This window comes from Bufo gargarizans, chromosome 7 (assembly GCF_014858855.1).
Source record: "Bufo gargarizans isolate SCDJY-AF-19 chromosome 7, ASM1485885v1, whole genome shotgun sequence".
NCBI classification, from domain to species: Eukaryota; Metazoa; Chordata; class Amphibia; order Anura; family Bufonidae; genus Bufo; species Bufo gargarizans.
The window spans coordinates 61680793-61707849 of record NC_058086.1 but is presented as its reverse complement, the minus strand read 5'-3'; the positions used below and the strand labels follow the sequence as shown (position 1 = coordinate 61707849).

The window sequence follows — 27057 nt, the reverse complement described above, 5'->3', positions numbered from 1 at the left end:
TATTGCGTTACCCGCACTACCTAATGCTAAAACTCTTGCTCAGGTATTCGTCAGTGAGATCGTGAAGCTTCACGGGGTCCCCTCCGATGTTGTTTCGGACCGGGGAACCCAGTTTATTTCTAAATTTTGGAAAGCTTTTTGTTCCCGTTTAGGGGTTCACTTGTCCTTTTCCTCAGCTTTCCATCCTCAGTCGAATGGACAGACTGAGCGTACCAACCAAAACCTGGAGACATATCTAAGATGTTTTGTGTCTGAAAACCAAGAGTTGTGGTCGTCATATTTACCGTTAGCTGAGTTTGCCATAAATAATCGCCGTCAGGAATCCACTGGCAAGTCACCTTTTCTTGGTGCATATGGTTTTCATCCCCAATTCTGTACTTTCAAAGAGGGGGGGTCTTCTGGGGTTCCCGAAGAGGAACGGTTTTCGTCATCTCTTTCATCGGTATGGCAGAAGGTGCAAGCTAACTTGAAAAATATGGGAGGTAAATACAAATGCATGGCTGATAAGAGACGGTCGCCAGGTCCGGACCTAGGAGTGAATGACTATGTGTGGCTGTCTACAAGGAATATCAAGTTGAAGGTTCCCTCTTGGAAACTGGGTCCTAGGTTTATTGGTCCTTACAAGATTGTAGCCATCATCAACCCCGTGGCTTTTCGCCTGGAGTTACCTCAGACTTTTAAAATCCATAATGTCTTTCATAAGTCGTTACTCAAAAAATATGTTCCACCTCTAGAACCGTCACCGCTGCCACCCCCTCCTGTTGTCGTGGATGGTAGTTTGGAATTTCAGATATCCAAAATTGTTAATTCTCGTCGGGTCCGCCGCTCTCTCCAATATCTGGTGCACTGGAGAGGTTACGGTCCCGAGGAAAGAATGTGGGTTCCTGCGTCTGAGGTAAACGCCGACAGGCTAGTCCGGATTTTTCATGCCTCTCATCCTGAGAGACCTGGTCCTGAGTGTCCGGAGGCCCCTCGTAGAGAGGGGGGTACTGTCACGAGGGTGTCAAGAGCCACGCCTGACTCCGTTGTACCCGGGGTCAGGAGGTCGCAGCGGTTGGCTGCACGCTCTATGTCAGATAGGGAAGTTTCCTTATTGTAGCTTTCTGGGTTTGCTTTACAAACCCTTTTGGCTCACTCAGGGATCCGTAGCTCCTTCTCTCAGCTGTTCCTTGTCCAGCACTCCCAATCCTCCTTATATTCCCCTCTCACACTTCTCTGGTTGCCAGATATAGAGCTTCCTGCCTGGACATCTATTCTGACCCACTGGAGCTGTGTTGCTGCGTTCTCTGAGTGTTGCCTTAGAACGCTACCCTCCGGATCCCTGTTGGACCTTTGTGGACAATTGTTGCCGTCCATCTGGGTGTTTGTGTTTGTCTGTGTTTGTCTGTCCTCTCCCTGGTGTTTCCCTCTTAGTGCAGTGGTGAGGACTAGCGATCCCACCGGCCCGTTCATTATCTAGGGCTCATTTCAGGGAAAGCCAGGGTTTAGGCACGTGATCGCCGCACGGGTGAGGAACCCGTCTAGGGACGACAGGGCAGGCAGGTACCAGCTGCAAGGTGAGTTAGGGGTCACCACCTTTCCCTCTCCCTTGTGCAGGGCTTTCCCTGTTTTCCTCCCTGTGTGTGTTGCCGGTCACTACACAATATGGCTGCACTTCCTGTTTTCTCTTTTGCAAAAACGGCTCTACAATTGAACGGGATTCCATGTACCTTGAATGTGTCTCATTGTAGAGAAAACCGACTGGCTAAAGAATGAAAATAGTGATTAGTACATACTGTAGGACACATGCAGCGAGCCCCTGAGGAGCCAGTGTAGAGGATGGGAGTGGTAGTGGCCCTGACAAGGTGTTGTGTCATGATCGGTGTAGTGGAAATGTAGAACCAGGCCAGAAATGAGCCTATAACAGTCACTTTTTACTAAGTGCAAAATATACCTTGCGGTATATCCAGCAGCAATTGATACGTAGTGCAGTTTCTGGCACCAGTTGAGAAGGTATAGTGGCAGGCTGGATAACCATATACTGGTACTTATGGTTATTGGTGTCCACTGTTAGTCAGTCAGACTTAAGCTGTATCTGGTCTAATAGTGGTCTAGGCAGGGGCATAGCTAAAGGCTCATGGGCCCTGGTGCAAGAGTTCACGTTGGGCCCCCTTCCCTCAGTGCTTTGTGGCTAGGGGCAGGGAATCACATAGCCTTCATGCTGCCTGACCCCTTTCCTCCAGTCAGAGGTGTAACTTGAAGATTCTGAGCCCCAGTGCAAAATCTATAACAGAGCCCTGCCAGCATGTGCTTTCTATAATACTGGTGTCTTCTTATGAGGCACAAGGGTCTTTGGGTTCCCTCAGGAACCTGGGCCCGGTAGTGACTGCTACCTCTGCACCCCTTATAGCTACGCCCCTGGGTCTAGGTGATGGGTGTCTCAGCTGTAGTCCCTCACCTTGCAGCAGTGTCTGTAAAGTTGTATTTCGCTGGTCACTTTGTTGTCTCTCAGATACTTTCTTGTAGTTAAATTTAGCTGGTCTCTCTGGATTGTTGGTCTCACAGGAGAATAATATGTCGTTCCCAGGAGCAGGAGCTCTGACATGACCTTCCTCTCCTTTCTAACACTACTCGGGAACTTCCCCTCCTGGCAGGAAGTTGGACCCACCCATCCCTACCAAGTGGGTGAGGAACATGGTGGTTAGCCATGTTTCTGCCAACCTTTTCGAACCATACCTCTCCTGCTGCTACATACTGTACAGCCAAAACAATAAAAAAGATATAACATTAATATACATTAACAAACATTTGCAGATCCCCCCCGGTCTGTGGTACTGCACATATCTATGTAGTTCATATGCCCTTCAGGAGAATACATTGTGCAGCTACAATTGTCATTCCTCATCCAACCTCCTATAACTGCTATTAATAAATGATGAAACCGGACCTGCTCTGGAGGAACATGAGCGGACTCATTACTTATTAATTGTAGGCCCCATACTGATAAGACAGCGTCTGATGTCTGTCAATATATGGACAATATACAGCCGTCCCCTGGGGTTTCAGCAAATCAATATTATTCACAGCGTGATGAAAACATATGCAATTTTCCAATAGACTTTTGGTATCAATCCCTTGTGGTTTTCAGGATCTCTGCTTGCAGTCATTTCATAGGACTTTTCATTGTTTAATTCTAAGAGATAAAAATCTGTCCTAGCCAATTGATGGACACATAAAGGGATTTATCCCATGATTAATGTAAAAAATGAAAATCACACATCATAGAGCCCGTGACAATCTCTATCTAACACACTTAGAACCAGCCCTGTAGCCCTCTTGGATCCAAAGATCTCCCCAGTCATTGCTCCAATTTTCTGGTAGATTTATATCAAGCCGACAGCTCAGGGGGAGTGTCTTTTCTGCTGCAGCTCAGGGGGGCGTGGTCTTCTCTCCCCCTATCACAGCTCAGGAGGCAGTCAAAGGATGAAACTGAGCATGTGCGGCCTTCTCTGTGAGCTGGTCAAAGAAATAAGAAAAAAAACAAACAGCAGGTGGCGCTATACAGATAGATTTTCTTGAATAGCTCACTGGCTATATAATTTTTTTTATTAAATGCAATAAAAAAGTATTCAGATCCAAGTGGTGGTTTGAAAACTGTAGAATATTTTTGAGAGGCAACCCCTTTAAGACGTTAGATGTTACAAGACATCTGCTGTAACGAGCGGGATTATACTTAGGCAGTGTTTCCCTAGCAGCCATTTTGATCAGCCAGGATTGGTATTGTGCTGTCATCAGACACCCTAAAAATGCAACTTGGCATTAGCAGAAAAGCCTCAGGCGGTGTATTAACCCCTTACATAAAGGGGTTGCGCCACTAATAACGCTTACTCTCTATCCAGAGGATAAGTGCTTGAACGCTGGGGGTCCAACTGCTGGGGATGGGGTCCACAAGTGCTGCCGATCTACCCTATGAGAATGGAGCCGTGGTGCGCATGTGTTTCCATCACTACATTCACTTCTAAGGAACAACCATGAGGGCTGTACTTGGCGCCCCCATAGAAGTGGACATGAAAGGGTTGTCCCATCTCAACATTTGTGACAGATCAATAGGATATGCCACAAATATCGGATAGGTGCAGGTCCCACCTCTGAGACTATATCCAAAAGGGGCCCCTGAAGTGAAGGAGAGCACACCACGCATGTGTGGTCACATCTACATTCACTGCTATGGGACTGCCAGCGTGGTGAATGGAGGGTGGCCGTGGATGCGTACCTGCTCTCCCTGCACTTCGGGGGCCCCGCTCTTGGACCCGCAGCTATCTGACATTTGTGGCAATGTACCACAAATATTGAGATGTGAAATCCCCTTTTAGTGGTCGGATGATGTGATACAAAATAGGACGGATATCACACTTACAGCATAATGTACTGCTTGTATCAGCGCATGCGCTGGACACGTTCAGCTACTGTTCATTACCTGTGCAGCAGTAGAGGTAAAACTGAGGCAACGGTAACATGGGTAATTCATGTGACTGCCGCCATCTTATGTTCAGTGGACCCTGAGAATGCTGCTCATCGTTATTTATATATCCCAGCTTTGGGCAGCAGGGGGCCTTCAACTACAGAGCTTGGTGGCAACTGTAGACATACTCTACCCATTGCCAGAACGGGCTCTTGTGTCCCCCTTTTGAATACAGCAGTGGTCAAGCATGCCCAATACTACTCAGTGGCCTACCTTCAATGGAGGCAGAGTATGCGACTGCTACAGGGGAAGGGAGCTCACTGCTGTATTCCTACTTCTGTTCCTGACATGAAAACACTACACCACCACTAGGGGGAGCCCAGTGCAAATAGATAATTACAGCTTCTAATGCAGTCAATGGCAACTGTATTTATGTCTATGCACTGAGCTCCCCCTGGTGGTGGCTGCAGGCAGCCAGTTTGGTAATATATTATCTTATTAGAGCTGTATGGGGGAGATTTACCATTGTATTTATGCCAGTTGTTGGGCCTACAGACATCGAGAAATAGGGTGGAAGTTGGATCAAGTGGGTGAGATCAAGGGTGAATTTTTATTAGATTATTTTTTTTATTACAATTTTTTCCACTTAATAAAAAAAAAAGGAATTTTATCAGAAATCTGGTGTATCGTGGTTTGCATTCTGCATTGTCGGTGGAGTGACTGATGCACATGTACTGGGAAAATGAGTGGGCACTGGTGCCCGTACTAAGATTTGCTATGGGGCCCTAAGAGATCAGTAAACATTCCTTTACTAAAAAGAATTGTGAGTCAGTAGAGACAAATCTATTTAATAAATGCTTGACTACAACACGACTATTACGCACATTGCTCACCCGGGTTACGTGAAATTAAATCTCATGGGCACAGAGGTGCATGCACCGGTTCAGGAACCATTTCAGAACTATTTGAATTGCTTATTGGTTCCTATCTATTTATCCTGGTACTTTCAAAACAATATTCCCTGAATCTGCAAGATTAAATTTAGACACACTTTGCCATGGGCTGACATTCAATATGTCTATTACTAAACCAAAGAGCATAAGCCACCGAGATGATGAAATAGGAGAAGGCACGAGAAAATGTTGAATTTTTGCAGAGTCCGGCTGGTGAGATGTTCAAAAACAGGAGCATGAAGCCTGGTGATGGAAGGCGGTCCGCTCTGTATCCTCTAGGGAAGCAGCGGTGTCAATCACCATTAGGCTAGACCGGATAGACGCCATCAACAGACAAAACAAATATTTCAGGCAGACACATAGATCTTTTTTATAGAATGGGCTATGGGCTCAAGATCCATGATGTATAAAAAAAAAAAAAAGTCAAACGTGCAATGACTCCAATGATTGTAGCTATGAAAGAAGCATTATTTACCGAAACCTTTGCAGACAGGTTGTTTCCTGCACTGTGGCTCAACCCAAACAAAGCTGCAATACCCAACACTGCCTAAACCGGGAGTGGCGCTGTTTCTAGAAGAAAATAACCACGTTTTTTAAAATCTCACAGAACCCAATGGGGATCATTTATTATCCAGAAATATGCCTATGCCTAGTATGCCACAAGTCATATTGGTCAGTAAAAGCCTCAGTATATGGGCTCATGGACAGGACTGTATGTATTTTGTGGTCCGCAAAACACAGATCCGCCAAAAAAATAATAATCGGGGGATGCCCGTGTTGCATCCGTTTTTTTGCAGATCCATTGTAACAATTCCTGTCCTTGTCCTCAAAACGGACAAGAATGGGACATGTTTTATTTTCTTTGCGAAGCAGATATGCGGACATATAGACAAGGAATCCACATGGAGTCATTTCCGTTTTTTAAAGCCCCATTAAAATGAATGGTTCCGTATACGGACCTGTAAAAAAACAGAATGGAAATAGAAGAAAAATACGTTTGTGTGCATGAGCCCTATCTCTGTATAAACTTGGAGACATATGAAGGTATAGTAAGACCCCTAAGATGTCTCATACTTCCCAACTCTCTCGGAACGTCTGAGAGGATCCCAGAAAAAGGGGCAACCCTCCACACTCCTGGAACAGTTCACAAATGTCCCAGGACCTCCCAAATACCAGCCCTGTGTGTGCTACCAGGATGCTGCATCATCAGGTACTGCCCTGGCCTCCAAATACACATTGTTAGACAAGGGGTGCGTCACCACAGGGTGCATGGTCTGTCACAAAAGGGGTTTAGCCTAAGAAAAGGGGCGTGCCTTGCTTCCTAGAGTTCACCTCTGAAATGTTTGAAAGTATGAGCTTTCTATGAATTATGGCTCTGTACAATTCAGAGGCTACATGGAGCTGTAATACATTAGAGTGCGTCAGCCCGAACAGAAAAACTTGCCTTGACGGATATATACGGCACCCCAAGCTGCAGTTGGAAGATGGTATAGATTATACAGTTGCCAGAAAAAGTATGTGAACCCTTTGGAATGATATGGATTTCTGCACAAATTGGTCATAAAATGTGATCTGATCTTCATCTAAGTCACAACAATAGACAATCACAGTCTGCTTAAACTAATAACACACAAAGAGTTAAATGTCACCATGTTTTTATTGAACACACCATGTAAACATTCACAGTGCAGGTGGAAAAATGATGTGAGCGCCTAGACTAATGACATCTCCAAGAGCTAATTGGAGTGAGGTGTCAGCCAGCTGGAGTCCAATCAATGAGATGAGATTGGAGGTGTTGGTTACAGCTGCCCTGCCCTATAAAAAACACACACCAGCTCTGGGTTTGCTTTTCACAAGAAGCATTGCCTGATGTGAATGATGCCTCGCACAAAAGAGCTCTCAGAAGACCTACGATTAAGAATTGTTGACTTGCATAAAGCTGGAAAGGGTTATAAAAGTATCTCCAAAAGCCTTGCTGTTCATCAGTTCACGGTAAGACAAATTGTCTATAAATGGAGAAAGTTCAGTACTACTGCTACTCTCCCTAGGAGTGGCCATCCTGTAAAGATGACTGCAAGAGCACAGCGCAGACTGCTCAATGAGGTGAAGAAGAATCCTAGAGTGTCAGCTAAACACTTACAAAAGTCTCTGGCATATGCTAACATCCCTGTTAGCAAATTTACGATACGTAAAACACTAAACAAGAATGGATTTCATGGGAGGATACCACAGAGGAAGCCACTGCTGTCCAAAAAAACATTGCTGCACGTTTACAGTTTGCACAAGAGAACCTGGATGTTCCACAGCAGTACTGGCAAAATATTCTGTGGACAGATGAAACCAAAGTTGAGTTGTTTGGAAGAAACACACAACACTATGTGTGGAGAAAAAGAGGCACAGCACACCAACATCAAAACCTCATCCCAACTGTGAAGTATGGTGGTGGGGGCATCATGGTTTGGGGCTGCTTTGCTGTGTCAGGGCCTGGACGGTTTGCCATCATCGAAGGAAATATGAATTCCCAAGTTTATCAAGACATTTTTCAGGAGAACTTAAGGTCATCTGTCCACCAGCTGAAGCTCAACAGAAGATAGGTGTTGCAACAGGACAACGACCCAAAGCATAGAAGTAAATCAACAACAGAATGGCTTAAACAAAAGACAATACGCCTTCTGGAGTGGCCCAGTCAGAGTCCTAAACTTAACACGATAGAGATGCTGTGGCATGACCTCAAGAAAGCGATTGACACCAGACATCCCAAGAATATTGCTGAACTGAAACAGTTCCGTAAAGAGGAATGGTCAAGAATTACTCCTGACCGTTGTGCACGTCTGATCTGCAACTACAGAAACGTTTGGTTGAAGTTATTGCTGCCAATGGAGGTTCAACCAGTTATTAAATCCAAGGGTTCACATACTTTTTCCACCTGCACTGTGAATGTTTACATGGTGTGTTCAATAAAAACATGGTAACATTTAATTATTTGTGTGTTATTAGTTTAAGCAGACTGTGATTGTCTATTGTTGTAACTTAGATGAAGATCAGATCACATTTTATGACCAATTTGTGCAGAAATCCATATCGTTCCAAAGGGTTCACATACTTTTTCTTGCAACTGTATATACATATATAATGTTTTGGACCGAACATCTGGATCTTCTTCAGATATTATGAAAAGCTACTGTAGCAGTCCAGTCTAGTTGTAGATGGAATCACCGAAAAAGAACATTAGCATATATTAACTGATGACATGCGAGGGGCGGCTCACTCCTAACTTCAAAAACGTACTTGCAATCAAAGGCTTTTGTTATCATTTTTTTATTGTCTATTTTTGAAAAATGAAAGCTGACTAGTGCTAAGGGCAACAAAGCCAATTTTTCAGCTAGAAAGATTTGATACATGAAGTCTATGGACTCATTCATCTAGATAGGAACAAGGAATTCTATCAGAAAACAGTTCTTACCGAGTATTTTCAATTTTCCTCATTTACAAATTGTAAGGAGATTGGGTACTTAGAATAGGCAAAAGATGATTCTGGTGACTAAATAGACAAAGATGGACATTGTGTTGTCAGGAAAAAATTTAAAAACATTTAAAGGGCATCTGTCAGCAGTTCTGTCCCTATGACACTGGCTTACCTGTTACATGTGCACTTGGCAGCTGAAGGCATCTGTGTTGGTCCCATGTTCATATGTGCCCTCATTGCTGAGAAAAACACCATTTAAATATATGCAAATGAACCTCTAGGAGCAACGGGGCGTCACCATTACAACTAGAGGCTCTGCTCTCTCTGCAACTGCTGCACCCTGTCTACCTTGATTGACAGGACCATGCAGTGCAAATGATTCGCGCAACGGGGAGATGCAGTGGTGGTCGTCCAGGCATCAGGAGCGACACAGGTGCCGGGGAGTGGGATATCACCTGTATGAGGTGCCCGGGGAATTTTGGGGGGTATTGGATAAACCTTTTAAAGTGACACTGTGGATGATTGAGAGAAAAAAAAAAAAAAAAAAAACTGAATGGTAAAGAATTAAAACTTTCAATAGAAACTAAATATAGTTAAAGGGGCTAATCATAGTATTCAGTATATTGGGCAGACTAGATGGGCCAAATGGTTCTTATCTGCCGACACATTCTATGTTTCTGGGATCAATATCTGATCAGTGAGGGTCCGACTTCCAGCACCGCTGCCAATAAGCTGTCTGAAGACAATGCAGCATTCTCGTGAGCTCTGCAGCCTCCTCACAGCTTACCAAGCACAGCGCTGTACATTGTATAGTGGCTATGTTTGGTACTGCAGCCATGGTTCATTTACTTAAATGAGACTGAGTTGCGCTTAAGCACCACTGAACGTGACGTCACTGACCTAGGAAGAAACAAAATGGCCTCTTCAAACAGCTGATCAGCGGGGGTGTCAGGAGTCAGACGTCCACCAATCTGATATTGATGACCTATCCTACGGATAGGTTATCAATATTGTACTCTCGGAAAGCCTCATTTAACTCTTATCCTATTCTGCTTGACTTGACCTTGTTTACTTTGAAAGAGAAATCTTTCCCGAGAACAGGAAATATATTTTGATGGCGGTGTAGCTGCCTTGACTCCTTGAATCCCACTCGTGTATGTTCTATATTAAAATGCCAGGTCCTCGCCATCATTACTGTCATCTGTAGGCAGACGCAGGGGGAGGCATGAGCTGTCTGTTACACAAATAAAATGTTTGTGTGGGAGGCCCTCAGTATGATGGTAGGTAAGCACCCAAAGCGACAACATGTGCATAAGGATTATCATATATCAGATTTGACAATAATCATCATGTAAATATGGGTGTGATGTTTCTGCAAATCATGTTTTTTTCTTTGTTTTTCTTTAAAAGTCTTTCTTTGTAAAAGTATATAAAAAGTATTGAACCTGTCAACAAGCTAGCTGAGGCTGATGTATTTTATTCTTATTTATATCACTTTCACAGCATGATCCAATTTTGCAATCCAAGCACTAAGTAGAGATGTATAAAAAACGGTCCATCAAAAGCAGCTTTTTGATGGTCTCTGACAAGCAACTGGGTTTAACTAAATCTTTTAAAATAGTTGTATACAATAGGAGTAGCCGTTATTGAGCGGACCATTGTCCTCACTTTTTTGCTAGGTTGCATAGGACCACTGTCCTTATGCAACTATTGGGCTGTATTGATTAGACCAAAACCCTACTGCCCTTTAAACACTGTCCGTTGCTCTAAATCTAGGAGCAGACTTTTGTTGCTCAAATTGGCATTTTTTGCATCCGTTTTTGTTATTTTGTCCTTTCTTTAAAGTGCAATCTTCACTTTTATTGCCCCTGAAGAGTCCCCCTGTGGGACCAAACATGGCATGTTGGGATATAAGTGAGGGACAGTTTTGAGGTTTAGGCCCCAGATAGGGACAGGTTCCTTACGGGGTCGCCCCTATCGGGCGGGTGCTCTGTATGTTTTTAGGCAGGGACCATTAGCCCCCTAACTATATAATAGGCAGGGTTTAGCACCAGGGCTCTGTAGGTTTGCCTCATTTAAGCAACTACTACATGAGGATTTGCCTTTATCCGGACAGGTGTACCCGTTCCGTTTTCACTATTTAAGGATGGCAAAGACGTACTACACAGTTCATTTATCCGGGTTGGGTAAGATCATTCCAATATTATCTTCCTGGAAGGGATTATTTGCAGGCGCCTTTTTTGGTATTGGCATTGGTTGCACAGGTATTTCTCACCGTGTTGTACACTGTGTTTTCAAATTTGTATACTCCTATTTTAAAAGATTTAGTAAAACCTAGGTTTAAAAATATAACCCAGGTCTTTTTTGAGATATTGTTCAGTATTGGTGAGGGACTATACCTGTAACAGGGTGTCCGTTATCTGTGTTGACTCGCATGTTTGGATATGGCAGGTTTTCTCAGTACAGGATTTAATTCTGACAACTGGTTATAAAGAGCAAATAGTCTCCTGGTGGGAGGTTCAAAGTCTTGACAACTATCTTAAACATAATATAGTCCCTAGGGGCTTAAGGATTACCCTGACACCAGCAATCAGATGTAGGAATGCATCATTAATGACAAAGTGAGAACAGGAGACCACAGATAGTTCTCTTCACTTTATGCACATTTTGTTGGAACAGGAGCGTATCTTGTTGGAGGATTTAAACATAAAGCTAAAAGAACAGATTAGCATTACTCAATCTTTCGCTCAAGAACCAGATTTCAAAACTAAAGAAAAACAACTACAGGTTACTTTGGAACGTTTCCAATATCACCTTAAAGAAAGGAAGCATAAACAATTTGCAAGAGATCTGGCTGATTTCAGACAGAACAAGGCTTATATTCTGATCAGTGATAGGAGTAGAGCACTAGTCCAAGATACGGACTTGTCCTCTACTGAAACTGAGCACTCAGATTTAAAGAACAAAACTTAAAGAGGACCTTTCACTCGTTTTCAAACTAAAAACTAACTATACCTGTGGGCAGAGCGGCGCCCAGGGGTCCCCCTGCACTTACTAGTATGCCTGGGCGCCGCTCCGTTCGCCCGGTATAGCCTCCGGTGTCTCAGCTCCGTCTGTTGTATTGGACTGATTTTTTGTAGGAGGCGTGTCCTTTGCTGCAGCACTGGCCAATTGCAGCGCACAGCTCATAGCCAGTCTATGAGCTGTGTGCTGCGATTGGCCAGCACTGCAGCAAGGGACACGCCTCCTACAAAAAATCAGTTCAATACAACAGACGGAGCTGAGACACCGGAGCCTATACCGGGCGAACGGAGCGGCGCCCAGGCATACTAGTAAGTGCAGGGGGACCCCTGGGCGCCGCTCTGCCCACAGATAGAGTTAGTTTTTAGTTTGTATACGAGTGAAAGGTCCTCTTTAAGTAACACCAGAAACCAGACACGTGGTTGAGGTAGAGGTAGGGGTAGCAAAAGCTTTAGAGGGGGCTCTCCGGGTAGAGGTAATTCTACTTCTTTAGCCCAAGCCCCATCATACCCACTACGGAACCGCTCTCCACAGTATCCAGGTACACCTCAGGTCCAAAAATAATCAACCTATCTACTCGTTCTCCCACTGTCCATGAAATAAGTATTTTGGAAAAAGGGCTTTTATTTTTTCAAACCACTAAGTTTGACTTGTTTAGAACTATTGTGGACATTAACTTATTTGCACGTAAGCTTAAGTGGTTCAAGCATTTGTGTAATCTTGACAGATATGAGTCCTGTATCCGGAGATGAGTCCAGCGGAAAGGAGCCCAGCACCGCCCCGCGTCCTCCGAATCTCCTCCTTGCTGGCTGACGTCACAGAGCTGGAGCGCCGAAATCTCGCGATGCGCGAGCTAGCGCATGCGTAGTTCGTTCCCCATGCTGATGCCAGTACAGGGAATGAACATGATGCCGACACTGCGCATGCGCTAGCTCGCGCATTGCGAGATTTCGGCGCTCCAGCTCTGTGACGTCAGCCAACAAGGAGGAGATTCGGAGGACGCGGGGCGGTGCTGGGCTCCTTTCCGCTTGACTCATCTCCGGATACAGGACTCATATCAGGTCATTTGCATATCAATCAAAACTGTTTTTTAACACAGTAAAAGCGCAGAGAGCTATGGGGACTGGATATTGCGGATGTGCTAGTGGCCATCTAGCAGCCCATGTCCCCAGCTCTATGTGCAAAATCCCGGTGACAGGTTCCCTTTAAAATCAGGAAGATTCAGGGGCAGCCAGCTCTCCTCTCAGAGTCAGATCTAATCTCTAGTTAGAAAGAGACTTAGTCAGACTCAGACAGTCAGTCATTAGTCACTACTTGTACCTTATTATTAAGTTATTAACCTGCTACACCGTCAGTGTCACCACTAGGTCAGGCTCAGTCTCAGTCCAGTCTGTTTGGTATCGGTAGGGTAGGGCCACGCCACACTGTATGTCTCACACAGTCTCTCTAGTCTCTGGCCTGGGCCTGGCTGGCTTAGGCAAGTTAACTACTTACTTCAAGTTCAACTCGAGGCAGTGGGCGGGCTGCTCACGGTGACGTCACGCAGCTGCGCCGCCTAGGAGGAGGAGCAGGAGCGCCGCCCGCACTGCCAGTAGTTAAATCATGTTAGCTAGTCTCGACTAGCGGCGCGCCGATTTATGCACAGCAGCGCTGCAGCGTGAGCGGCCGCACAGCACTGCCACTGACCGAGTCTGACTCAGGTGGGGAGACCGCAGATGTGAAGATGTCCGCAGTGCGCAGCACAGACCAACTAGTGTCACACACAATGACACACTGCACACCAAAATGAATAGGGGACATTTTAGTTGGGGGGGCACAGCTTGATGTAGGGGGGGCCGTGGCCCCCTCTGGCCCCCCCCTGGCGACGCCACTGGCGATGGGGAGTTCATGTGCCCCATCGTATGGAAATTTGTTCCTGGGCTGGTGGGAAAGTACCCACATATTTGGGGATGTTCCATTAGGTGAGACAGAAAACATCCACATGTGGGCACGATATATTGACAACGTTTTCGTCATCTGGAAGGGGAACATGACGTTGTTTACCAACTGGGCCAATGGACTTAATGACAACAAAATTGGTCTTTGCTTTACATCAGAGTGTCATGAGACCCAATTACCCTTCCTTGACATCTGCATAATGAAAAACCCAAATGGTACACTGGATACATCTATCTTTAGAAAACCCACCTCCACAAACTCCCTTTTACGATAGGAAAGCAGCCATCCGTTCCCACTAAAAAGAGGGATTCCACGTGGCCAATACCTCCGATTAAGGAGAAACTGTTCTCAACATTCTGATTTTCTTAAACAATCTGCAGATCTAAGAGATAGAGTCCTTGACCGAGGTTATCTCATGAGTACATTGAAACCAGTGTTCCAATCAGCCCTGTCATGTGATCGGTCATCTCTTCTTTCATCTAAGAAAGAGACTACATCCGTGGAAGGTGCTAGTAGAGGGGACACAGGTGAGATCCGACTCATATCCACATTTGATGAGGCGGCCCCCCATGTGAGGAATATCATCTCTAAATATTGGCACATTCTACGGATGGATCAAGTTTTATGTAAGGTGATCAGGGACTACCCTAGCATTACCTACAGAAGAGGTACTAGTATCCCCGATAAGATCGTTAAGAGTCACTTTCAATCATCAACAACAGCCAAAACATGGCTTGATAAGCCGATTACTGGCTGTTATAGGTGTGGTGGCTGTGTTTCGTGTAAACATATGATATGTTATGTGGTAAGACCTTCAAATATTACCAATAAAACATATGAGATCAGACATTTCCTTAACTGCAAATCCAGAGGTGTGATTTATAAGATAACTTGCACCTGTGGTAAAGAATTCGTTGGAAAGGCCACAAGAGAATTGAGATAGAGGGTAGGAGAGCATATTGGAGATACCTCTGTGTCCAGTCATGTAAGACATGAACACGAGGGCAGGGCTGACTGTCTTAAATTTATGGGTATAGATCTTATCACACAATCGGGAAGAGGAGGCGACTGGGATAAGAAAATCCTCCAGCGGGAGGCTAGATAGATTTTCTATTTAAAAACAACTATCCCAAATGGACTTAGGGTACTTTCCCACTTGCGTTGCTGGATTCCAGCATGCAGTTCCGTCACCGGATCCGGCAAGCTGTATGCAAACGGAAACCATTTGTAGACGGATCCGGATGCTTCTCACAAATGCATTGCAATACCGGATCCGATAGTGTCATCCGGAAAAACGGATCCGATATTTTTTTTAAAACATTTTTAAAGGTCTGCGCAGAAGACCGGATCCGTCAATTTTAATGGAAGATCTGGCACTAATACATTCTAATAGAAAAAAATGCCGGATCTGGCATTCCGGCAAGTGTTCAGGATTTTTGGCCGGAGAGAAAAATGCAGCATGCTGTGTTTTTTTTCTCTATCCAAATACTGTAAAAGGACTGAACTGAAGACATCCTGATCGGATTGCTCTCCATTCAGAATGCATAGGGGTGAAACTGATCCGTTTTTTCCGGTATTGAGCCCCTAGGACGGAACTCAATGCCGGAAAACTTTGACGCAAGTGTGAAAGTAGCCTAAATGAACAACTTAATGTTTGCTGTTTTATCTGATGGACACCTGAATGGATAATTCATATGATGCTATTTTGTACTGATACATAAGTACCCATATATATGGCTTTCTTTGCTCTTGTTTGTATACTGGCCAGCTGATCAAATTATTTCTCGTTTTTACCGTGCCTGAAATCCATATTAAGTGGGCTTTTTAGCTTTTAACCCCTTCCCGACCTCACTCTGTTTGGTATACCTGTAACAGTTATTTGTGTTTTTTTTCCCATATTAAAAAAATTAAAAGCATTTCCTAAAAAAATGAACAAAGATAACAAAGGTTTAATATAAAAAAATACATCTTACTTTTGCTAACTGTATAGTCAATGGTGGTCAAAGGTGGAGCATCCAAGGCATCAGACCCAGTGTATGACATATCAGTTATTGGACAATTAATGCTCTTTTCCATATCAACTCCTTCATAACTATCACATTTTACCATCTAATAAAACCCAACTCTTATGTACAGTACAAAAAGTGAGAAGCACCAAGCAAGGAGCACCCATCTCCACCCAACTGGGCGATCACAATGTTTGCACCTGTCACATCCAATGATCTTATGTGCTAAAGCTATGATTTGTAGACAGAAACGAGAAGAACCTGACCTATAACCTCTCAAAGAGCCCATTCCATCCTGGATTTGACCATTTACTGCATTGCATTTATTTTTTTCATGTCAAGGAGTTCTCCACTTTGTTGTAGAAATGTTCTCCTGACAATAAGATAATCACAAAGGGGATCATTTATTAAGACTGGAATTTTAGACGCGGGTCTTAATAACCCCTGCACTAGTGGTGGATCCGCCAAAGTTATCTAGAGGCTTCAGCCTCTATATAAATTCGGTGCATTCACCGTTGGTCTAAATCTATGCCAGCTTCCTTGCTGGAGTAGATTAAGAACATTTTCTACGTCTAAAACAGGCATAGAAAATGATAAAGTAGACGGGCCCCTTCCCCACCCACACCCCTTTTATAGACCTGTCATGAGCGAGGATAAGTAGCAGACTGCAGCACAAATAACCTTTACACGGCAATCTGCAACGGATATACTGTACATATATCCATTCATAAATGACCCCCAAAGTGTCCCCCTGCTAGGACCTCCTATCAATCAGCTGTTATCTGCAGGGGAAAGGGAAATCTTTCAATAAGGGCTTATGCACACAGAGCGCAGATCTGCAAAACACGGATACCGGCCGTGTGCGTTCCGCAAGTTGCGTAACGGAACGGGCAGCCCATGATAGAAATGCCTATTCTTGTCTGCAAAATGGACAAAAATAGGACATGCTCAATAATTCTGCGGGGCCACAGAACAGAGCATGGAGTGCTGTCCGCATCTTTTCCAGCCTCATTGAAGTGAATGGGTCCGCATCAGAGCTGCAAAAAATGCGGCTCGGATGTGGAACCAAACAACGGTGGTGTGCATGAGCCCTAAGGGTTTCATTTCCCTACAGCGCCACCACAGTGGACAGTAAGCATTACATAGTGTACAGTGCCCTGGAACAAAGGCACTTTGGACTATGGACGTTTTCCCCTGTTGCTACTATGCAAAGCCATCAACTCCCTGCTTTACTGCACTTTGAAGGGTTAAAGGGGTTTTCCGAAATTTTCTTTCTGATGACCTATCCTCAGGAATGGTCATCAGTATCTGATCATGGGGACCCAACACCCGGGACCCCCGCTAATCAGCTGATTTTTCTAGGCCGAGTCATCGGTCACGTGGCCTAGGAGCCCAGTCAAGTGAATAGGGCTGAGTGCTATACCAAACACAGCCACTATCCAATGTATGGCGCTGTGCTTGGTAAGGTGTGAGAACAGGAACACCAATGCCTTCTCAAAATATTTGATCAGCAGGGTCCCATGTGTCGAACCCCCATGGATCAGATACTAATAACCTATCCAGAAGGTAGGTCATCAGTAAAAATAAAAAAAATCCTGGAAAACCCTTTTAACTTGCAGTATGATGTATGCTGTTGGTGTGCAATACTGTTTTGTATGGTTGAACTGCAGTTTATATGTTTATTGTAGTAGTAGTATATAGCCTGTCCCAGGACAGTGACTGTAATAGAAAATGCCTCCACTTAAGGGCAGAGTTCTTGTTCCAGAACGACGACTACAATCTCTATACGGAAATATCACGCTCCCAAAAATTACTTAGTGGAATTAGGAATAATAGTTGTAATGCAAAGGCATCAGCTACTTCTAATACAGAAAACACCCAGGACACACCAACGTGGAGGTCCTTTTGCAGGAACCGCTTGGCAGGAGCTAAGCACTGTCCCCCTTTTGTTCGCTAGTGCCCACCTCACTCTGTACATTCCTATACAGCGCTTCCACGTGGGCGCTGAATACAGCAGGAGCCGCTTGGTACCGCCCACATAATGCGGTACATGCCTATACAGCGCTTCCGCGTAGGCGCTGAATGTAGGAGCGGCCGCCCTCAGGTTAGTATAGCGGAAGTAGCTGTCCGCTAAACTACTGAGTGCAGTGCACAGTGGAGTGAGTTTGGATGAGATGGCTTCCTCCCCCACTTGGTACTGCCCACATCACGCTGTACCCTCTTGTAGAGCGCTTCGACGTGGGCGCTGAATATAGCAGGAGCCACTCTACGCTACACTGGTGAATGGGTGGCATGGCATCGTTCTCCCTCAACCCCCGAAAGGACTGGCGAGTGCGGGCCACTGTATCCTCTACAGTATAAACAATTAGGTGTCAAGTCCCTCTCTATTGGCCCATATATATATATATATATATATACACCTTTTTTTCTGGACTATAATACACACCTGACTATAAGATGCACTCTAGGTTTAGACAACAGAAAATCAGAAATAAATATTTTCTATTCATTAAAACCTTCACTGGTGGTTTAATGAAGTAGAGGGATCAAGGTCAGTTACTAACACACACAGCACTGCTGCATATACACCTGACAAACACAGTTCTGCAACAAAGCTGACATTCACACACACAGCACAGCTGCATACACCCCATGACAAACACAGCTTTGCTACACAGCTGATATATACACACACAGTACTGGTATACACACCTAATAAACACAGTTCTGCTACATATACAGTACATCTCTGTCTCTCACACACACTATTATCTTTATTAAAAGATCACATTTCTCTACACTTAGGCTCCATTCACACGTCCGCAACGTGTTTTGCGGATCCACGGATCCGCAAAACACGGACAGCGGCAATGTGCGTTCCATGTTTTGCGGGCACTATAGAATATGCCTATTCTTGTCCGCAAATGTGGACAAGAATAGGACATGTTCTATTTTTTTCGGGAACGGAATTGCGGACCCGAAAGTGCGGGTCCGCAATTCCGTGTCCAGGCAGCACATCGTGCTGCCCCATAAGAATGAATGGGTCAGCAATTCTGTTCCGCAAAATGCGGAACAAAATTGCGGACGTGTGAATGGAGCCTTAGACCGCAGTATTCTCTTCCTGATTCTGGCCCCTCCCACTCATGATATAATCATAGGTCCTTTAGCTTCCAATGATCCGCGTTTTCATATCTTTTCACTGTACCTTAGGACCTTTCAGCATAGAGATGACTGTATTCCTCCTCAAGATTGCACACCCTCCTGCCTGCAGTGATCAAGCAGATCAGGGTCAGGCAGGGTGAGAGAGAAGTGTACAGGAGCCCACCTCTCTCATTGATCCAGTAGAGTGCTGTATGAGAGAGAAGTGTACAGGAGCCCACCTCTCTCATTGATCCAGTAGAGTGCTGTATGAGAGAGAAGTGTACAGGAGCCCACCTCTCTCATTGATCCAGTAGAGTGCTGTATGAGAGAGAAGTGTACAGGAGCCCACCTCTCTCATTGATCCAGTAGAGTGCTGTATGAGCGCTTTGCCAGATCATTAAGGAAGCAGTCAAGAGGCTCTGGCACAGCTGGACCACCCTGACTGCAGACTATAAGAGGAAGTCACTTTTTAGCAAGATTTTTTTCTTGCTAAAAAGTGTCTCTTATCGTTCAAAAAATATAGTAAATTTAAATATCATGTGGCCATCCAACCACATGGTGGCAGTATTTCGGTTCCAAACACACATGACATGCTAAGGCTACTTTCACACTAGCGGTCCAAAATGAATCAGTTTTGCCCTAATGCATTCTGAATGGATAAGGATCCGATCAGAATGCATCAGTTTGCCTGCGTTCAGTCACTATTCCGCTTTGGAGGCAGTGTTTTGCTGTCCGCCTGATGAAGCGGAGCCAAACGGATCCGTCCTGGCACACAATGTAAGTCAATAGGGATGGATCCGTTTTCTCTGACACAATCTGGCACTATAGAAAACGGATCCGTCCGCCATTGACTTTCAATGGTGTTCAAGATGGATCCGTCTTGGCTATAGAAGACATAATACAACCGGATCTATTCATGACGGATGCATGCGGTTGTATTATTGTAACGGAAGCGTTTTTGCAGATCCATGACGGAGCCGCAAAAAAATCTAGTGGGAAAGTAGCCTAAGGCCTCATGCACACGACCGTTGTTCTGGTCCGCATCCAAGCTGCAGTTTTTGCGGCTCGGGTGTGGACCCATTTACTTTGATGGGGCTGCAAAAGATGCGGACAGCACTCTGTGTGCTGTCCGCATCCGTTGCTCCGTTCCGTGGCCCTGCAAAAAAACATATAACATGTCCTATTCTTGTCCGTTTTGCAGACAAGAATAGGCATTTCTACAATGGGCCGCCTGTTCCATTCCGCAAAATGCGGAAGGCACATGGGCGACTTCCATGTTGTGCTTGAACGGTCATGTACATGATGCCTAAGGCATTATATATATTAGATATCCTGTCCATTTGCACTGTAATTGCACTGTATTTACACTACACTGTGGAAAGGGTTAATGCATAGCCAGCTAATACTGAGAGACCTTGGGACTTTCTGTCTATGCACTGAGAAGTTAGAAATCTTCCACTGTTACTATAAGGGACCATGCAAAGTTTTAGAGGGAAAAAATTATTCACTGTCCTTTCCACTATCTCGTTTAGCTCTGTTGTTTACATCTGAAGACTTATTAATGTCTGGAAAAACTGCTTAGTCATTCCCATAGACTTGTATTTAAAGAGAACCTGTCACCTCTACTATGCTACCCTCACTGAGTGTTTCTAAATGTTCATTGTGTTACCCTAAACACATAAATTACACTTTTAATTTCATTTGCAGACGAATTCAATAAGTATTATGCATTTTTGTACTTCCCGCCTTTTATGCAAATTAACATAAAAGAGTCACATCTTACTTGTGTGACCAGAGAAGAGTCATATGTTCAAGCTCTGACTCATCTCAGGTTAATTTGCATATGTATCAAATCGTTTTTTTTTACACAATAAAAGCACACAGAGCTATGGGGACTGGGTATTGTGGATGTGCTAGTGGCCATCTAGCAACCCATGTCCTCAGCTCTATACACAAAATTCCGGTGACAGGTTCCCTTTAAACTCTATACAAGTTTATGGCAGACTGGAATTGCAACAATGTTTCTGTTTAGGCTACTTTCTCCACTTCACCCCTTCCACTTGTAGGTTCTAGTTAAAGGGAACCTGTCACTAGGATTTTGTGTATAGAGCTGAGGACATGGGTTGCTAGATGGCCGCTAGCACATCCGCAATACCCAGTCCCCATAGCTCTGTGTGCTTTTATTGTGTAAAAAGAACGATTTGATACATATGCAAATTAACCTGGGATGAGTCCTGTCCCTGACTCCTCTAACGTACAGGACTCATCTCAGGTTAATTTGCATATGTATCAAATCATTTTTTTTTACACAATAAAAGCACATAGAGCTATGGGGACTGGATATTGCAGATGTGCTAGCAGCCATCTAGCAACCCATGCCCTCAGCTCTATACACAAAATCCCAGTGACAGGTTCCCTTTAAGCAACAAACGGTATATAAGGAGAGCAATCAGAGACCCTAGTTGTCTGCAGATTGGGACCAGTGTTTAGCAGAAGAGACTCTTCCAGAATGCATGAGTGACCAGAGGAAGACACTGAAACAGGCATACTCTGTCATGGATGCTGGGTCACCCGCCCTTTGTCCAGAGGGCCAGCCGGACGACTGAGCCAGACCCTAAGCCACCAGCTCTTTGGCCAGGGAACCAGCCATCTGAAAGAGAGAGAGAGGGACAGCTAGCTCAAGCCTTTCCTCAGAACAGAACCTTCTTCTGCCAGGGAGGAGACCGGAGAAGCCAGCTCAGTGCACTGCCTGTATTGTTTTGCACTTGCTTTCCTCCAGTAAAGAAGCACACTGGTTTACTGCAAATCCTGACTCTCTGGACTAATTTTCCATTAGGGTGCACCACGCCTCACCATCCCCTCTAGAGAGCAATAGCACATGGTGATTCTTCAACGGTGTCGATCCGTAGGCCCCAGCTTTGTGTTGGGACCATCCCAAACCCGGAAGTGTCCATTCTAATCAATGGGTTGTCTATGTAAAACATGATAGGCCAGGTCCTCCGGAAGAAGAGATGCTGTTTGCAACTGCTCTCTACTCTGTCCTCCAAAAGATAAGGACCCTGAATGGGAGGACCAGGCTTTTAACTCATAAATCCCTAATATATATGATATGTGAAAAACCCCTTTAATACTGATATATAAATGTTAAAGTCTAATTGATTCAAGTCTAGATTTAAAGCGGTTTCTGGGAATCATTAACTATTTCCTATCGGCCCCTTGTGGACATGTCACTGCTGAAGCCACTCATTGGCTGCAACGGCGCAGGCGACCATGTCCATGTCCCAGCCAAAAGAAAACAAGCCCGGGGGCCAGAAGATGGAGGAACAGTAGGTAGCCAGCACACAGGACCAGAGAGGCTCGGAGCAGGTAAGTAGGAATCTGTCAGTAGACTATACAGGCTAGGGGGTCCATAGGAAATAGGTAATCATTCCCGGAAAACCCCTTTAAGGCAGAATTTTCTTTCAAAATCATTTAAATGCAGCCTATGTATTAATACCGCACAATCTCTTGACAATTGCTACTCATCAAAATCCTAATTGTATTGTCATCTTTTCACAGGAGGAATGACACTTGATTTCTTGACTCTTCGGAAACAGCTGAGACCTCCATTCAGCTTCTTCAATGTACAATGTAATTATTTTTACATCTTAAATTGTTACTATTAGCATCTGCATTGCTACATTATTATTAAAAATGTATTATTATATTAATATTATTGTTATAAAATAGCAATTGCTGCCACCTAGAGCTACAACCCAGCACATTTCACTGGCTGTACTGGGACCTCATGCAATTACACAGTTTGGTAAATGCCCAAGTGCCAATTGAGCTCTGTCTAAGCCATGACATCTGACACGTCCACATGGTAAAATGACAAATCTCCTCCTAAAACGAATCATCTCACATCATAATTGCACCTATGAAACCCCGTCCACCAAACCTGTAGAGACTCTTAATAATTCTCGGCCGCCCAAAAGTCCCCCCCTTAGGCTAGAGGGTCTCTTTGTTGTGACTCCTCTAATTATGCATAAATTTATCATGGCACAGAATAGCCTCTTTTATACACTGTCTGCCTTGGAAACACAGGGAAAGCCGTCAGCTCTTACCCACGACCATATTAACCATTTCCTGCATGGTATACATCCACCGAGCAACGGCTGGAAAACACAAACTGCCTTAGGTAACGGGACTGGGGGAAATTTGATAGGGCCTTATGTAGTACTGTATAATTGCTTATCCCGAGCAAATGCAGGTTTTTTTTGGGGGGGGGGGATCGGTCGAGTCTGCAATCTCAATTATGAAGCCATGCCAATGAGGCAGACGCAATGGAAAAATCGGATCGTCGAGACTGATGGAAGGGCAGGAGAGATGGACATGGAACGGGGAGGAAAGAGGATGCAGATGATGTAGAGGGAAGCAGAATGTAGAAGATGGAGGACTGTGCAGAAAACGATGGATGCTTTTTTCTTCCACCTCCCAGGAAAAACTATAAAATCCCATCGAGACAGGAAGGTGAACAAGGTCTGATCATGGACTCACCGAACATCTGAATATGTCCTTTCGTGATGGGGTTGAAGCTGCCGCAGGACAGCAGGATAGCGTGGGTCTTAGTGGTTTCAGCCATGCTGGAAGGTAGAGAGGAGCAGGTAGAAGATGGGTGGTGAGAAGTAGGGGTAGTCTGTGGGTGGGGGCAGATTGGGAGTTGGGATAAGAGATCTCTCTAGGTGGGTGGGTATTCTTTGCCTCTGCAGAGAAAGGAGATGAGACTGGTCGCCGAAGACTCAGAGGAACGAATGCAATAGGCAGCACGTCACTCCTCTGCTTCCCTCCCCCTCCCTCGCTGCCTTCTCTCCATTGCCTTTCCCCTTTAACTACTACACAACCACTTATCCACCTGCTCTTCCCTGCCCAGGGGCTCAAAAGCAGACAGCAGCCGTTTATGTTTCAAAAGGCATTTATTGGATTTTTGGCATAGATAAATATGCATAAACATAAGCAAATAAAAGAATATGTTGTACAGAAACATTAACAATTCTTGGAGGAATGTATATCAGATTATACATGGTTTCATCATACTATTAAATACAGTAAAATTTCTGACATGAGGAAAGAGCAACAAAATTCGGAGACATAGCGCTGGAGTGCATGGATAGTAGAATCATAGAGAAATAGTATATTGCAAGTCTGGAGCATGGGAGGAAGCTAGCCAAGGTTCCCAGACCTTCTCAAATATTGAGAATGTATCTGCGCGGATAGCTGATAGTTTTTCAAAGACCATTATTTTATTGATCCTTTCAATAACACTCTGGTAAGAGAGCGAATCAGTTCGCCATTTAAAAGCTATATGAATTCTCGCAGCTAACAATATATATTGGGAAAGTTTAAATCTGGCAAAGGTCAGCCAATGAGGTTTATCTCCCAGAATGCATAGAGGCATTGCAAGTGGATAGTTACAATCTAAAACAGAAGATATCAAGTCTGTTATTTGGGTCCAGAACCTTTCGACCACAGGGCATGACCACCATGTATGAAGCATGGTTCCTTCCTCTTTACATCCTCTAAAACATAAGGGAGAAACCTCGGGGTAAATGGTATGAAGCCTCGTTTGTACCATATAGGTTCTATGTCGCACTTTGATGGAAGTTTCCGCCAGGGTAACCTGCCATGAACCCTTCGTAAGAATTAGTGAGCGTTGAGACCATTTAGAAGTAGAAAATTCCTGTTGCAAGTCTCTCTCCCAGGCTCTCATATAAGCCAGTTTATGACCTTCGGGAATAGAGTTCAGGGCTCCATACATTCTTGAGAGGAGGCCCTGCCTGTATAGCGAGAAATTAATAGAACGCTCAAAGGGGGAAAATTCTACATTACGGTTTGGTATCAGATTAGACCTAAAGTAAGAGAAGACCTGGTTCATGAGGAGATATTCTCCTACAGGGGGTGAGTATTTCTCTTTAAAATCTGAGAGGGATATTAATTTACCTCTAACCAGAAGTTTGTGAAGGGTACATAGCTGATTAGATGACCACCAATTAAGGTTATTACCTTTTAGGCCTGGAAGAAAAGCAGGGTTACCTACAATGCTCAGAAAAGGTGAAGGCCTAGATTGCAGGGTAAATTTAAACCTAACTGACCTCCAAAGAATCAGCGAATAATAAGTCAAAGGGGAATTATTACGAACTTCTTGAGGAATGGGTGCAGTATACCAGATCAGGGCTTTCCATGTGTAAGGGAGAAGGATAGTGCGTTCAAGTGGGATCCATAGGGGGTGATCCTGTGGGTTTAGGTGGGTCAGAAACATTTGAGCCAATCTAGCCGCCTGATGGTATTTTACTAAGTCAGGTACTGATAGTCCCCCATGTGACCTATGTCTACACATTACTGCCTTGGATATACGAGGACGTTTATTAGCCCATATAAATCTCATTATATCTCTCTGAACTGATCTCAGATCCCTTACTTGAGCTGGGATTGGTAAAGCCCTGAATAAATAAAGGAGTCTCGGAAGGACTACCATTCTGAAGATATTTATCTTACCCACCCAAGACACTTGAAGGGATTGCCAATTCACCAAATCCTGACGTATCTTTTTATATATGGGTAAATAATTAATCCTATATGTTGTGTCTAGCGTTTTCGGTAACATAACTCCCAGATATGGGATATATTGGGGTCTAAGCTGAAAAGGGAAATTTTGAGTGAGCAATGTTTTAGTAGAAATGGGGGTGTTACATAGAAGTAAGTCAGATTTGGTGTGATTTATGGAGAGGCCCGAGACAGCAGCCGTTTAATACAGTGACGCCTGCAATTGAGATTAAAAAATTTTTATGGTAAAAAATAATATTTAGCAGAAAATGCTTAGAATAGTAACGTATGGAAATCACAATACAGTAGCTATTACTATAATCACCCCTATAGACTGGGCAGTGAAGGAGTATTCTCATTTGCTCCGCTTTCACATCCAGCACAGACATACTTACTAAGGCTCCATTCAGACGTCCGTATGAATGGTCCGGATCCGTTCTGCAATTATGCGGAACGGGTGCGGACCCATTATTTTTCATTATGGCTGTAAAAGATGCGGACAGCACACAGTGTGCTTTCCACATCCGCACTTTCATTCCGCGGCCCCGAACTTCCGGTCCGCGGCTCTGCAAAAAAATAGAACATGTCCTATTTTGGTCCGCAATAGCGGACAAGAATAGGCATTTTCTATTGAAGTGCTGACCATGTGCACATGGCCGGTGTCAGTGTTATGAGGATCCGCAATTTTCGGATCCGCAAAACACTTACGGACGTGTGAATGGACCCTAAACACATAGTAAATAGCAATTACTGAAGGGTTTTTGAAGGCAAAGTGACAGTCAAATAAACACATAAAGAATCAAATATTTTGAAGCTACATAACACCCATCACTAAATTGAAGGATTAAAAGGGGTTGTCCTATTGAGAGAAATTATCCCTAGGACAGTGGGGGTCTGACCGCTGAGGCTCCCGCCAATTACAAGTACGCATGTAAGCTGCCCTACCACATCATTAAGGTCTAGGGTGCTGCTGGAGACAGTCGAGCACTGGTACTCTGCTATCATAGAGCTGCAGTTAGCGCGTCAGGACACGTATGCATGCCTACTGCTCCATTCCAACTGAGAACACGGGCCCCAGCGGTCAGACACATCCCCTTTCCTGTGTAGGTTGTCTTAAAGGGCATCTGCCAGCAGATTTGTACCTATTAAAATGGCTAACCTGTTGCATGTGCGCTTGGCAGCTGAAGGCATCTGTGTTGGTCCCATGTTCATATGTGCCCGCATCGCTGAGATTTTTTTTTTATATATGCAAATGAGCCTCTAGGAGCAACGGGGGCGTTGTCATTACACCTAGAGGCAGGGTCAGACAGTGAGACCATTATAATTCCTGGCCCTGACAATCAAAGTGCAGAGGACTTGGCAGTTGCAGAGAGAGCAGAGCCTCTAGGTGTAATGGTAACGCCCCCGTTGCTCCTAGAGGCTCATTTGCATATATGAAAACATCATTTTTCTCAGCAATGCGGACACATATGTACATGGGACCAACACAGATGCCTTCAGCTGCAAAGT

General features: G+C 44.5%; 1 protein-coding gene across 1 annotated transcript in view; it reads right to left on the bottom strand.

The window, feature by feature from the left end:
* NMNAT2 (nicotinamide nucleotide adenylyltransferase 2) overlaps positions 1 to 23594 on the bottom strand; it is a 67359-nt gene extending 43765 nt beyond the window's left edge. Inside the window, exon 1 of the mRNA XM_044301940.1 lies at positions 23506 to 23594. Coding sequence (XP_044157875.1) covers positions 23506 to 23590 — 85 coding nt within the window. The 5' untranslated portion in view covers positions 23591 to 23594. The remainder of the gene's footprint in view (positions 1 to 23505) is intronic.
* Positions 23595 to 27057: the final 3463 nt, after the last annotated feature.